Source organism: Chanodichthys erythropterus, chromosome 12 (assembly GCF_024489055.1).
Source record: "Chanodichthys erythropterus isolate Z2021 chromosome 12, ASM2448905v1, whole genome shotgun sequence".
NCBI lineage: Eukaryota > Metazoa > Chordata > Actinopteri > Cypriniformes > Xenocyprididae > Chanodichthys > Chanodichthys erythropterus.
This window is the reverse complement of record NC_090232.1, coordinates 43512420-43525906: the sequence shown is the minus strand read 5'-3', so window position 1 is coordinate 43525906 and position 13487 is coordinate 43512420. Positions and strand designations below refer to the sequence as shown.

At 38.2% G+C, this 13487-nt stretch overlaps 1 protein-coding gene across 6 annotated transcripts in view; it reads right to left on the bottom strand.

Moving 5' to 3' along the window:
• The window catches only part of inpp4b (inositol polyphosphate-4-phosphatase type II B), a 208034-nt gene that overhangs the window by 62775 nt on the left and 131772 nt on the right, over positions 1-13487 (bottom strand). For all 6 annotated transcript variants that reach the window (XM_067404889.1, XM_067404894.1, XM_067404890.1 and 3 more), the window contains one exon: positions 6426-6534. In XM_067404889.1, the coding sequence (XP_067260990.1) occupies positions 6426-6534 (109 nt within the window). The remainder of the gene's footprint in view (positions 1-6425; positions 6535-13487) is intronic.

Genomic DNA, 13487 nt, shown 5'->3' with positions numbered 1-13487 from the left:
TAATGAGAGAAAAGGGAAATGCCAAGCCCCTCGGTGCAATCAGGCCCACGTCTCTGGGGTACCTCTCATTAAATGTACAAATATAAAGGCAGAGAGAGACATGTAAGCTCTTGCCCTGTGGTGTAAAGACTGATAGAAAAGAGGAAAATTGCTTTACATTCTAAAGAGCATTTGATTGGACAGAAAATCTGATGAGAAGCTGAAGTGAAGCGTGATGTTATCAAATTCATTGATCCATATTGGCAGAAGTGATGAGACTTTAAGTTTTGAATGCTTTCGTCTTCTAAATGTGAATTTTGACTTTGTTTTGGAGCACACTAGCCTATAGATAACAGTAAGGCTAACATATTCATACTAAAGGCTAAAAAAAACCTTCCATTTTGATTTCATGGGGACTTTAAAGGGGTGGTTCAATGTTTTTTTCTAGGCTTCATTGTGTTTATGGAGCGCAGTTTAACATGTCTTAATACTTGTTTTTTTTTTTTTTTTTAAATGCTGTATTTTTCATATATTTTACCTTTATTCTAGACCGCTGTTTCCATTGTCATTTGAATGGCTGGTTTGACTTCCTGGTTCTATGAAGCCACTCCTTACAAAATACGCAATGGGCTCAGATTGGTCAGCTGGCCCAGTGTATTGTGATTTGCTGTCCGTAAATGCCACGCCCCTTACCATAAGTTGTGACGTGCTTCAGTGGAAATGTAAATAATGGCGTCTATATTGCTGTATCAAATTGAGCCCGAATCAGACCAGATAGCAGTAATGATGAAGAGGGTCAAGCAGAACCTCTGCAAGCACGTTTTTTAAAGAATGTTTATAAGTGGTAAGCATTTACTTTTGTATTTGTGTCAAAGTGTTTAGATATGCTGTCACTTGTAAATGTTACTGCTTTTTGTTAGCTTTCAATATATGGTTTTATCCTGATTAAAGCTTTACTGTAGCCGAATACATGACTGAGTAGTAGCATTTTTGTAAAGGTATCATTTAATTTATGGCATGAACAACTGTTTATCTATGAACATAGAAGAATGTAATAGAGTGGAGAAGAATGTAATAGAATTTAGCTAACTGGCTAGCAAAGCAAAAAGGCGTTGGTCTTTGTTTACGTCCTTGATGCAACCAAAAAATAGCAACACAATACATTTAAAAGAACAAACAATAAAACGTACTTACAGTTTGGGGCCCATAAACAACAGCTTCTGCTTTTAAAGGCCCACTGAAGAGTGTTGGAACGAGCAGCAGTATTCAATGTGTTGAGACTCTAAGAGTCTAGGTGGAGGCGGGACTTCAGATTCTAGAGAACATTTGATTGGACCAAAGATTTGACGAGAAACTGAAATGTGATGTGATGTCATGAAAATCCGTGATCCATTTTAGTGCAAGTGAGAGACTAAGTTTTGAACGCTTATATCTCCTAAATGCGAATTTTGTCATTGTTTCGGTTATTCACAACCTTAAGGCTAACATATTCATACTAAAAGCTAAAACTTAAACTTCAGCACAGCATCCAGTGTACACAATATCACTGATTATGGGTTCTATTATCTTTTTTGTAGACAACTCTTCCACTTCCATAATCCCGCGTGACATAGCCTTGCCCACTTTGTTGCATGTTCCCGTGGGCAGGGTTTATGTTAATTGCAGGGTTTATGATGTAACCAACCTCGGAAGAAGCTTGTTGTAGTCCAAACCAGTCGTTTTTGTAGGCATTAAACTGCCATAACTTTAAAAGACAATATCTCTGTTTGCATTGAACTTTCAGCGCTCTAACTTTGCAGATACTGTTTATGCTCAAGCAGCAACATTACACACTAACTAAAGTTAAAAAAGTGAAATCGCATTGAACCAAACATTTAAAGACCAAATAACTTTAAACAAACATTCTATTTATGTTACAGGATCTGTTATGTTTGTTCAGAACTTTCGTTTCAAAGAACCCTGCCAGAATGTTAGCCAGTGTTCTGAGTATCTTTCCTGTTAGCTGGGATGTAGTCAAAATACACACTCAAATCCACCACAAAAACACCCGATCTCACCATCTGGAAGAAGACGATTCTCATTGTACAGAAAGCAAATCGACTGCTAAACGACAGAACATTCTAGTCATGCCGACCCATTCAAATTAAAGGCAAATAAAAAGCTTATGGATGCTGAAGAGAAATAAATTCTCGGGGGCGGCCTCAGGGAAACTGAGAAATGGATATTGATTGGCTCTCACATAGCAGGCCAATCAAAGCCATTGTAGCTGCATATTACATTGGGCCATGCGTCCACCCCTGACCTGATGGATCAGTCCAATCGTTCCCCGGCCGCCTTCCCTGGTTCGCTCTTTAGGCAGAAGAAAAGACAGATGGCTCTTTCATTTTTGCTCAGCGTCCTTTTTCCCCAGCACCCTTTTTCCTGTGATACATTAATAATGGCCAAGAATCGCGTCTGTCTTATTATTGGTCCTCTAATCAAAGAAAAAGTTAAAAGGTTGCTTTCCAGGAAGGCCTGGGCGGATGTGTGTGTGTGAATATGGGTTTGCTTGTGAGGTCATCTCTCATTGTCCGTTAAACTACACAAAGTGATTGTTGCTATCATTCGCACACAAGTTCTGCTGCACTACTTTGTCATTGTTGAATATTATGTGAACTCCACCTTTATATGTTCAGAGATTAAAAACAGCCTAGAATAGAAGTTAAAAAGATTAATCAAAAATGAAGCCAAAAATGAAAATTTTGCATTATTGATTTATCCTTGTGTCATTCAAAACCTTTTTCTTCAGTGGAAAATAAAAGGAGTACTTTAAGTCATTTTTGAAGCCTAAAAGTTCTAGTCATCATTCATTGTAGTTGCATGGAAATGTGCGACCCAAGGCATTGCAAAGTGTAACCGAGTAAATTATGACAATATGGGTGAACAAACATCTTTAGCTTTATATGCAAATTTAATACAGCACTGCTTTAATAGAAAGAATTCTAAAAAAGGAAGGACTCACTGTAGTGAGGCAGTAAAAAAAAAGCTAAATCTGAGCATGAAGTAAAACATTAGCCAAGTCAAAAAGGAAACAAAATGAGGCCCGTATCAGCCTGGATTAATGTGCAGCGTGAACGCTCTTTCAGAAATTGATTTCTCCCTGGTAGAAACGGCAAATGTCCTTGTCTCGTATCAGTGGTGCACTCGGCTGATAAATCTTCCCACCACTGGAGGCTGGAGACTTTTTAAAAAGATGTTGAATTTCTTCATACTAGTATTCCTCTGTCGGTCAGGCTCAGTAACATAACAAAACCCAGGCGCTGTAAAGAAAATAATTGGACTTTGCTTGGTTTTTAACAAGTCTGTCCTCAGAGGGTTTGGGAGAAGTACAACTCAAATGATAAAAAAATGGACACGTTCACATGATCAGCCTCGCGTCAACAAAATCACCCCTAAGACTCCAAGACTGCATCCACAAAAGCCAGCTGTGATCATTCACAAAGTACAGAAATGCAAAGAACTGAATAAAAGTTGTGTTGTGGAGCTCCTCTATATCAATGGATTTCACAAGGGGGCTGAAATGACATGAATTCCTTCTTCTTTAGAGGGCTGAGAATAAAAAACACCCATATTTTAATTGTTTGGTGTGATGACAAGGACAGACAAACTGCGCAATGACTGCCAGACTGCTAGAATCAAGACATGAGTTTTCTGATTAAACATCTCTGTGAGGACAAACTGAACAGAACATGAAGAAGAAGGAGTGGGAGACAGAGAGAGAGAGAGAGAGAGAAAGACGGTCACAATTCATTTAAGAGAGACAAACATGTCAATAGAGACTCCAGAGCTGCGCCAATGGGATCCAACTGGGAAAATGTCGGACTCTGAAGTTATTAAAGTCATTAAAGACTCCAGAGAGGGAAATAACAAGACTACTATTACTGTATATTCCAGGAGCACCAACAATTTGAAACGTATGCTAATATAACTGAAGCTAAACTTCTGCAATCACAAGTGAACACTAATTACTCATGACAGTACAATCATTGCACATCCAGACTTGCAAAGTGGTTTTAGCCATTGTAAGCAAGACCACTGTAAAGATTATAAAGGCTGATCTGCTGCGGCAACTACCCAGAACACACACACACACACACACACATGTTTGTTTTTGTGAATTGTGGGGACTTTCCATAGACTTCAATGCATTTTACACTGAACAAACTGTACATTCTATCCCCCTACCCTGCCCCTACCCCTAAACCTAACCCTCACAGGAAACTGTGCAAACTTTTACTTTTTCACAAAAACTCATTCTATATGATTTATAAACCCATTTACATTGTGGGGACCGCTGGCTGGTCCCCACGATGTAGGTGAACTCAGGTTTATATTACATCATGGGGACATTTGGTCCCCACAATGTAATATAAACAAAAGCACACACACACACACACACACACACACACACACACACACACAACCACACACACACTCATACTTGTATGTGGTTTACGGGGACTATCCATAGACGTAATGGTTTTTATACTGTACAAACTGTATATTCTATTCTATCAACCATTCAGAACACGTTAGAATGGACATATAGGAGGACACCATTTGGGTGTTGTCCCCTTGACTTGTGTGGTCCCCCAAGGCTCTATTTTGGCCCCTTTCTTGTTTTCTCTATATATGCTTCCTTTAGGCTCTATTTTTGAAAAGCATAGCTTGTACTATTGTTGCTCTACAGACGATACTCAACTTTATTTGCCCCTGAAGCACAAATACGGCTTAGACTCCTTCTGTGCCTGTCTTTCCGATGTCAAAGCCTGAATGCCATTAAATTTTTAAAATCTAAATGAGAGTAAAACAGAGATCATCGTCTTTGGCTCTTCTGACATCCCAAACATTTGTCATTTAAATTCTGGTGTTAAATCATGTGCAAAAAAAAAAAAAAAAAACTTGTCTTATTTGATAGTGCACTTAAATTTGATTCAAATCCAGTTTTTACCAAGAGTGCTGGCTAAAGTGAAGACTTTTTTTAAGCACTTTGAAACTGCAATTCATGCTTTTATTTCTTTTAGAATTGACTATTGTAACTTCCTGTATCTGGGACTTAACAATTCTTCATCATCTAGATTACAAATGGTCCAAAAAGCGTCTGCAAGACTTTTAACTGGTGTTCACAAACGCAAACATATTACTCCATGTCTTGGCTCCCAGTTCGCATTAGGATTGATTGTAAAAGTGCTATTGCTTGTTTTTTAAATTTTTAAATGGCCTTGCCCCCTTTTATCTTTTTGACCTTTTGTGTGAACACCATCCTGTAAAAACTTTTAAGTCTGCAAACCAGAGTTTGCTATCTGTTACAAAGTCAAAGTTAAAATCACCAGGGTTGATTAAGCTTTTGTCATGATTGGTAAACTGTTTATCAATTTATTTCAGGAAAAAAAAAAAAATTGTCTATACAATGAAAGTCAACGTGGTTCAATGTTATTTTGGACTCCAAAGTTCTTCGAAATATCTTCTTGTGTGTTTCACAGAAGAAATAAATGCATAAAGGCTTGAAACGACATGAGGGTGAGTAAATGATGTCAGTCTTCATCTTTTCAAATTTCAATATCCATTCCTCTCCAGAATGTGTGTTTCTTGTGATTGTGCAGTATATGGTCAAAAGTTTCCTCGACTCAGATAGTGTGCCTATGAATGTGAAGTCCAGACTTCATTCAAAATCAATATGGCAGAAAAATCATAGAGCTATCACAGATTCACAGATCAGGGCAACTAGAATGTGTGAGGAATTGTGAAACCAACTGGATTTGACCGGATTAACTATTTGATCAACTTAAAGAGCCTTAATGAGGGAAAAGTTTTGAGCCTAAAGGAAAAAACCATCAACAATATTAACTTCAAAAAGATAAAAATGTGCGTGTGTGGATCTGCTTCCTGATGCAACCTTCGCACAATTCCCTAGAAATGCGTCTAAATGTGCTGAAGCTCATGCGGCTTATATTTCTCTCGTGCAAAATAATCAATTTACACAGTGCGAGTTACTAAGACTCACCACTATCACTATGTGCATAACACAAAGTCAATATGCAATATGTTTACAGTGTTTCTATAGTGCTTTGCCACCCTTCATTCTGAGATTGACAGCCTGTAGTCTCAAAATAATGTTCTCAGAATAAAGACATGGATGACAAGGATTACATGAATTTATAATATCTCATTAACTGAAAAACTCCTCAGTGGTCTCGTGTTGACAAATTAATCTTGTGTAAAATCGTATCTGCGCAAATGACATATTTTGTATTCAAAAACCTAGTTTTTATCTCTACAGGAGCATGCTGATGAGTGTCTGATGCACAGATGGAGGCTTACGTGGTTTAATACAGGTGTAAGAAAAGAGAAAAATAATCAGAAGAGATGCACATTAACATGGCGTGTGCATACGTGTGGAGACTGACCTCTTCTTCTCGGTTTCGTATTTGCTGAGCAGTTTCTGCAAGCCTCCATTTTTGAAGCCTTGCGAATGGGCTGCCGGAGCTCCTACTGTGACCACATCATAGAAGGAATCTGTGGAGGAAACAGAAAACATCCTTCAACAGGCCTCACAAATCACAAACAAGCCCACTGCGCACGATTTATGTCTATATTTCGTCTTGTTTTATGTGCTTCCTGTTGTTTTGTGAATACATCCAAACAGCCTATTCCAGCTAAGGAACTGTGATACATCTATTAAACAGGGTGTAGTGTGGAACGACGCATTTAAAAGTGTGATGTGTGTCAAGTATGGAAAGAGTCTGCGCAACAAGAAGGCTCCAGAATTAATACTATTGAATATCACCAGTGATATGAACTAGACGATTGCATATGCTTCATTTTGATCAGAAAACCATGTCCAAATACTCACACTTGCTGTCTTGGCCACTTGAGAGCTCGTGCACGCGACAGGAAGTAAGTGTACAAGACTGTCCCATGTCTTAAAAAAGCCAGAGTGCAGTGCCCTTAATGCACACTAAACCCACACTATCTTGAATATTCGAGTATTCGAGGCTAAGCGTATATCATCATGCATTATGTTCAGGAACTCACATGCCCCGAAAGATGCGAGATGTTGAGGAAAACATACGACTAAGTTAAATTAATTATATAATACATATAATTTGGTAGTAAAATATAAAGTGTTGCGCATTTTATTGATGCAAACATGAGTGGGCTATGTGTATTTTGTACAACATTTGCAACTGCTTTTTATCACTTAAAGAAGCACCGCAATTTTAAAATAGTCTCTTCTGTTAGTTAGCTAGCACTGAACAGACATTTAGAAGTGTATTTTAAAATGCAGAGAATTGAAAATAATAATTTAAAAAAGAGCTCTGTAAACACTTGCATTTCTTGCAAGACAGTAAGTGTGTCCCATCGGGTAATCAAAAGTTCTTCACACACTTGCAGTCTTCACGCCCACTTGAACACTTGAGCCAAATAAGGAAATATGTCATGTAAGTAGACAAGTGGTCAAGTGCAAAGACCGCAAGTGTGGGTATTCGGACAGGGCTTTTATAGCCAAATTTCCAGTTACTACACAGTACTACACTACCCACAATCCTGAACAATATCTATCACAAGCTATTTTTATACAGTCCCTTAAAGGGACAGTTCACCCATAAATGAAAATGCTGTCATGAGAAGCTATGTTTCAATCCACATATTTTTATGCGCGTTTTGGGATAACGCATAAAAAAAAAAGCTGGATGGAAACGGCAAGATGCAAATAAATTTGAAAAATCCGCATAAAAAATGTATGCGCTCAACTGAGTCAGATTTTTTATGCAATACGAAAACATGCGCATAAATTATGATGAAACACTTTTACCATATGAATTTCTTGAAGCGCATCAACAAAGACACGTGACTTTGCGAAGGGACGGCATAACTGGACCAACTTTTGGATCTCTTTTCACAGGATCTGAAATACTGTTTTTGTCATTCTGAATTGCCCAAGCAAGGTCTGTCATTAAAGCGGTTCGATATAACAAACACCAGGCATCTGAATACAAGAATTTGGAAGTGACAATTTTGTTGTCTTCAACTCACTGGATGGAAACAGTTCTTTCTTCGCAAATGTTTTATGCGATATTTCAAATTTGTGCACAAGTTAAATTCTCACCTTTATGTTTTTCCAAACCTGTATGAGTTTCTTTCTTCTGTTGAACACAAAAGAAGACATTTTGAAGAATGTTGGTAACCAAAAGGTTGACGATAGCTATTGACGTCCATAGCAGAAAAAAAAAAAAAATACTTTGGAAGTGAATGATACCATCAACTGTTTGGTTACCAACATTATTCAAAATATCTCCAGACAAAAGGAGATCAATAGATGCGTGACTCTGTAAGAAGCCTCTTTGTAGTTTATTCAATCGAGAGAAAAAAAGGAAAAAAAAAAACAATGAATAAAATATCAAAAGCATTAACAGCCGTGCCATAGCTGTCTTCCAACCAAACACGTCTGAAAATTGAATCCACCCCCTAACTCTGGACTCCCTGCTTAACCCTTACAACCCTTTCTAAATACTCTTTTTACAACCTCAATAAGAATCACCATTCATATCATTCATTTTTACATTTTTAATAAAACATCGTATAGTATGATTTTAAAGCTATTTTAAATATGAGGACTCATGAAATGTCATATCAGTGTAATACCCTTGTCTTATACAAATTTGTGTCCTCATAAATCACAAAAACGTGCGTGCACACACACACACACACACACACACACAGACATACATAACCACTTTGTTTAATTTATGAATACCATATGTGAACTGATTTCTTTGTATTTTAGTCATTTTTATTTAAATATTGTCTGAACATTACATCAAAACCAGCTCAGGGTCTCTTCAGGAGAAAATCACAGTACTCCAGGAACACAATCTCAGGCGTCATTAGTCCACTAAACATCCAGCGCTGTATGCTAGATATGAGAAACAAACGGGTCGCTCCATGAACCAATAACTGTGTAACTGTGCCAATAATATATCCCTTGTATATTTTATATCCTATAAAATGTGTGGTTGTGTTTGTTGCAACTGTTCTGACAATACAATTCACTGAACAAATGAACACGCAGACATTATGAGATTCACTCCAATGATCCACCTTAGACCAGATTGCTTTGGTTCAAGGCCTAAAACTCTCTACTTTACAGGGCGGCTGTGTCCTACACTCCTAAAAATAAAGGTTCCAAAAGGTGATGTTATAGAAGAACCACTTTTCTTCCCCAAAGAACAGATCAGTAATCGAAAGAACCCTGTTCCACTATAAAGAACCTTTTGTGGAATGTTAGATTCCATGGATGTCAAAAGTTCTTCATAGAACCATCAATGCCAATAAAGAACCTTTATTTTTAAGAGTGTACAAGCAATATTGGCAGTTGCTTAGAGCCTTAATGTGCTGCAGTGGAGAATTTGAATAAATATCACAACCTCCTGACATTCATCACCCAATATGCACTGAAAGAAAGTGGCGACAAAACGAATCACACATGAAATTTGCAGTGGTTTTATTGTTACACCATGTTACACCAATTGTGGTCCATTTTCATGATTTCACCTTGATTCCCAAAGCCACCTATGGCGGAAATTAATGTGAAATATCTTGTGCGGTCACTGTGGAGGTCTTACACTGCAGTATTTCTGCTAGATATATGCAAGGCCAGCCAATCGGCTCCACGGGAAGCGAGCGGAAAACATTAAATGGCAAATAATGATTCAGGCCCCTTCAAACACACTGACCCCAAAACACCGGGTTCGTGACGCCGGCTGCGCAACGGCCTCCCTGGCTGCTTCGTTCCTTCGCTAATGACGCCAAGGTTCTCATGCGACGACTCACATCCCACCCTCACGCTCCCCGGCCTATTCAGGAGCATCTAATTGGCTGTTTCACAACAGTGTACCCACACGATGAATACAGTGGCATATATACGGGTCAGGATCATCCGTCACGCATGGCCCAATTTGGAGGCGATTTGTGCAGGTTCTTGCAGTCTCTATAAATGGAGGCTCTGATTCGAGGGGCTCAGGCACCTGTGTCTCTCAGTGGTGGTGATGAATTGTTTGCAGAGGACTAGAAATCTTTAAAGTAGGGCTGTCAATTCAACACATTAGTTTATTCCGATTAATTCCGTACTGTACGAAAATACGCAAAAATATAAACAACTATGCCATTAAAAGAGATAGTCCACCCAAAAAGAGTCATAATTTACTCATCCTCATATATGTAGTTCTTTCTTTCTATTGTGGAACATTAAGTCGACATTTTGAAGAATGCTGATGACTAAATAGTATTGGTTCCCATTGACTTCCATTTGATGGGCAAAAAACCACAATGGAAGTCAATGGGAATTGAAACTGTGTGGTTACTAACATTCCTCAATATATCTTCTTTTGTGTTCTGCTAAAGAAAAAAATGAATACAGGTATGGAACAACATGAGCAGTGCTGGGGAAAGTGTCTTTTAAAAGTAATGCGTTACAATATTGTGTTATTTGTAAGTAATTACATTACATTTGTGTTACTTTTTCTCACTTGGGCTGGGCTTGCTTTGTTTTTTAATATCAAAAATGCAAAAGAAAAGTCAATTTCATGCCTGTACAATAGAGAGCACAGTAGGGCTGTTAAATTAAAATGAACATTTTGAATATTCGTCAAAATACAATTATATATTTAATTATATTCTATTTATATATTTAATTAAATTTATATTATATTATATTATATATACATAAAAATCCACATTTGAATACAAAAAATAGTGCATTTGAATTTCATGTGTGCGTCAGGCAGCCTTTTCAAGATGTGATGATGATGTAAGAGTTTTAATGTTTTCTTAGCCTATCCAATTGAACCTACTTGATGCTATTTAAAACTTTGCAGAAATACAGAAGCTCAATGTTAAGATGATCTTGGTTACGTCAAAACCACATTTTATGCACAAAATGCATTTACTGCAGCAAAAAAAAACATTTTCTGTGCTGCTTTTCCATTTTTTTCTATCTAAAGAAGTGCTAGACGGACATATTTGACCACTGCTCTCACATCTCGCAACAGAGATCTGCATGTTTAGAAAGCCATGTAAAAAATGTCTTGAGATGCTTTAGTTCTTTTATATTAAACTATTCATAAATACATAATGCCGTTTTGTTCATAATTGTTAATGCAATTTATGAAATTATATTTGATTTATAAACATTATTTTAAACGTTATGCACTTTTTTGTATATAGAGTCACGTATACAAAAGTCATTTCATTGCATAATATTTTGCTTATTGTGCCCTCTTGTGGCCTCAGGAGACAAGTCAAACACTTTCATCCTAACTGAAATATGCCTTTTATCTAAAGTTAGTTATCTAAAGTCATTTTTTGCTTATTAGTATGGTTGCAATTTTGTGTAATACTCTGAGAGTCTAGAACTAAAATACCCACAATGTTCACACAGAGCACACAACGCCCCTGCACTTAATCCTGATTTCTCTTAACATGGGGACAGGAGAGCAATCAGTCAATACATGGGAAAGTAAACTACCTTGTGTTACTTATTTGAAGTATTTTGATGTAAAAATGTAAAGTGATGCGTTACTTTACTAGTTATTTGAAAAAAAAAAAGTAATCTGATTACGTAACTTGCCTTGTAATGCGTTACCCCAAACACTGAACATGAGGGTGAGTAAATGATTATGACAGAATATTAATTTGTAATATGAAACAATATATTGACATCTATAGTCACTTTTCATAAAGTCAATTCAATACTTAGTCTGGTGCGATGTACATTAATCTTCACATTTTTCTGGGCTTTTTTTTGTCAGTATTGCAGTTTGTTTAATTATACATAATTTATTATAACATGCAATTAATTAGATTAACCATTTTAATTTGACTGACAGCTCTAGTCAATGTGAAATGGATTTTGCACCACATTTTTCTATAATTCAATGTATTTCAAAATCAGATATTCAATGATAAATGTAAGGTGAGATTTGACATTTAAATGTGTGAATAGCTTTAAAAAGATTAGAAAACATTTCCAAAAAACAACATTTCAAAACAGGTTTATATATTTGACATGTTATGGTACTTAAGAGCAGCTAAGTGGCTTGTCACCACTAGGAAAAAAGAAAAAAACACCCATGGCATTTTGTTGGTAACAAGCAAATGCTGAAGGCCAGTCCGTAAAGTGCTGTCCATGACTGTCACCTCAGGACTTCTGTTCCAGGCTATAAACAAAACCACATTCAAGGAAATTGTGTTTGTGCAGCGTCCTTAAAGACGCACCACCATTAACATGAATGCAGTTGAATGGGGAGATGATGTCTGGCTTTGAAACGTTCATTCTGTCATTCAGCTGTTCAGTTTTAGACTCTCTGTCATGGATGAAGATGCAGGTTTTGTGAATTTCAAAAGACATTTTGTATATAAATATAAAAATTATATATATATTTGAATATATATATATATATATATATTTGAATATATATTCAAAAAGAAAACGTCTCGGTTACGTATGTAACCCTCGTTCCCTGAAGGAGGGAACGGAGACGTACGTCAGTAGTGACCGACGAATTGGGATATCGCTAGAGAGCCCCTATCAGCTTCGAGAGAACTAAAACAAGCCAATGGAATTGGCGTGCGATATTTGCATAATGCGCACCTCCCCTAACAGGTGGATATAAAAAGGGGGGCAGATGCAATCGCACTCTGTTTTTCGCTGAGGAGACAACCGGTGTCCGCACTGCAGCGAGGGTACAGAAACTGTGGCGACGGGACGTACGTCTCCGTTCCCTCCTTCAGGGAACGAGGGTTACATACGTAACCGAGACGTTCCCTTTCAGTCGGTCACGTTCGACGTACGTCAGTAGTGACCGACGAATTGGGATCCCAACTAAAACGCCACAGTTACGAAACCCTTCCAGTGCCCAGCGCAGGCTCTAGCCGCCCGTCGCACCAAGGGGACGGAGAAGGGGGCGAGCTTACGCCGGGAAGTCTACTGCTGTTCCGATATACCCACTAAGTAAACTAGACTACACTGGGAAGCGAACCCGTAAGGAACGCTGCGGAACCACTACCTACCCAGAGGGGAAGGAATTTACATGGAAAACATATGGACTGGCCCGCAGGGCAGAACGCATATGAGTCCCTGGGATGGCTCCACCTGAGTAGGGGGAGACTCATCTGACAGGAGAAAGCAGAAGCTCTGCTAAGGGAAAGACACGGGCTCACCGTAGGGAGTAACCGTGGACAATACACATATGGAATCACTCACGTAGAGGGATTGCAACATATGGAACCCAACCAACAGACAACATCGAAGATGGATGTTGGTCTGGCATCAGACACTCCGCAATGCCCGAGCCGAAGGTGGAGGTGGAGGAACTCGACAGGGTTCACCGAACGGGGAACACGACTGGAGTCAACAGATGCACATATCCTGCCCAGGGGGCGGGAGTGGCATTGCAAGCCGACACGAG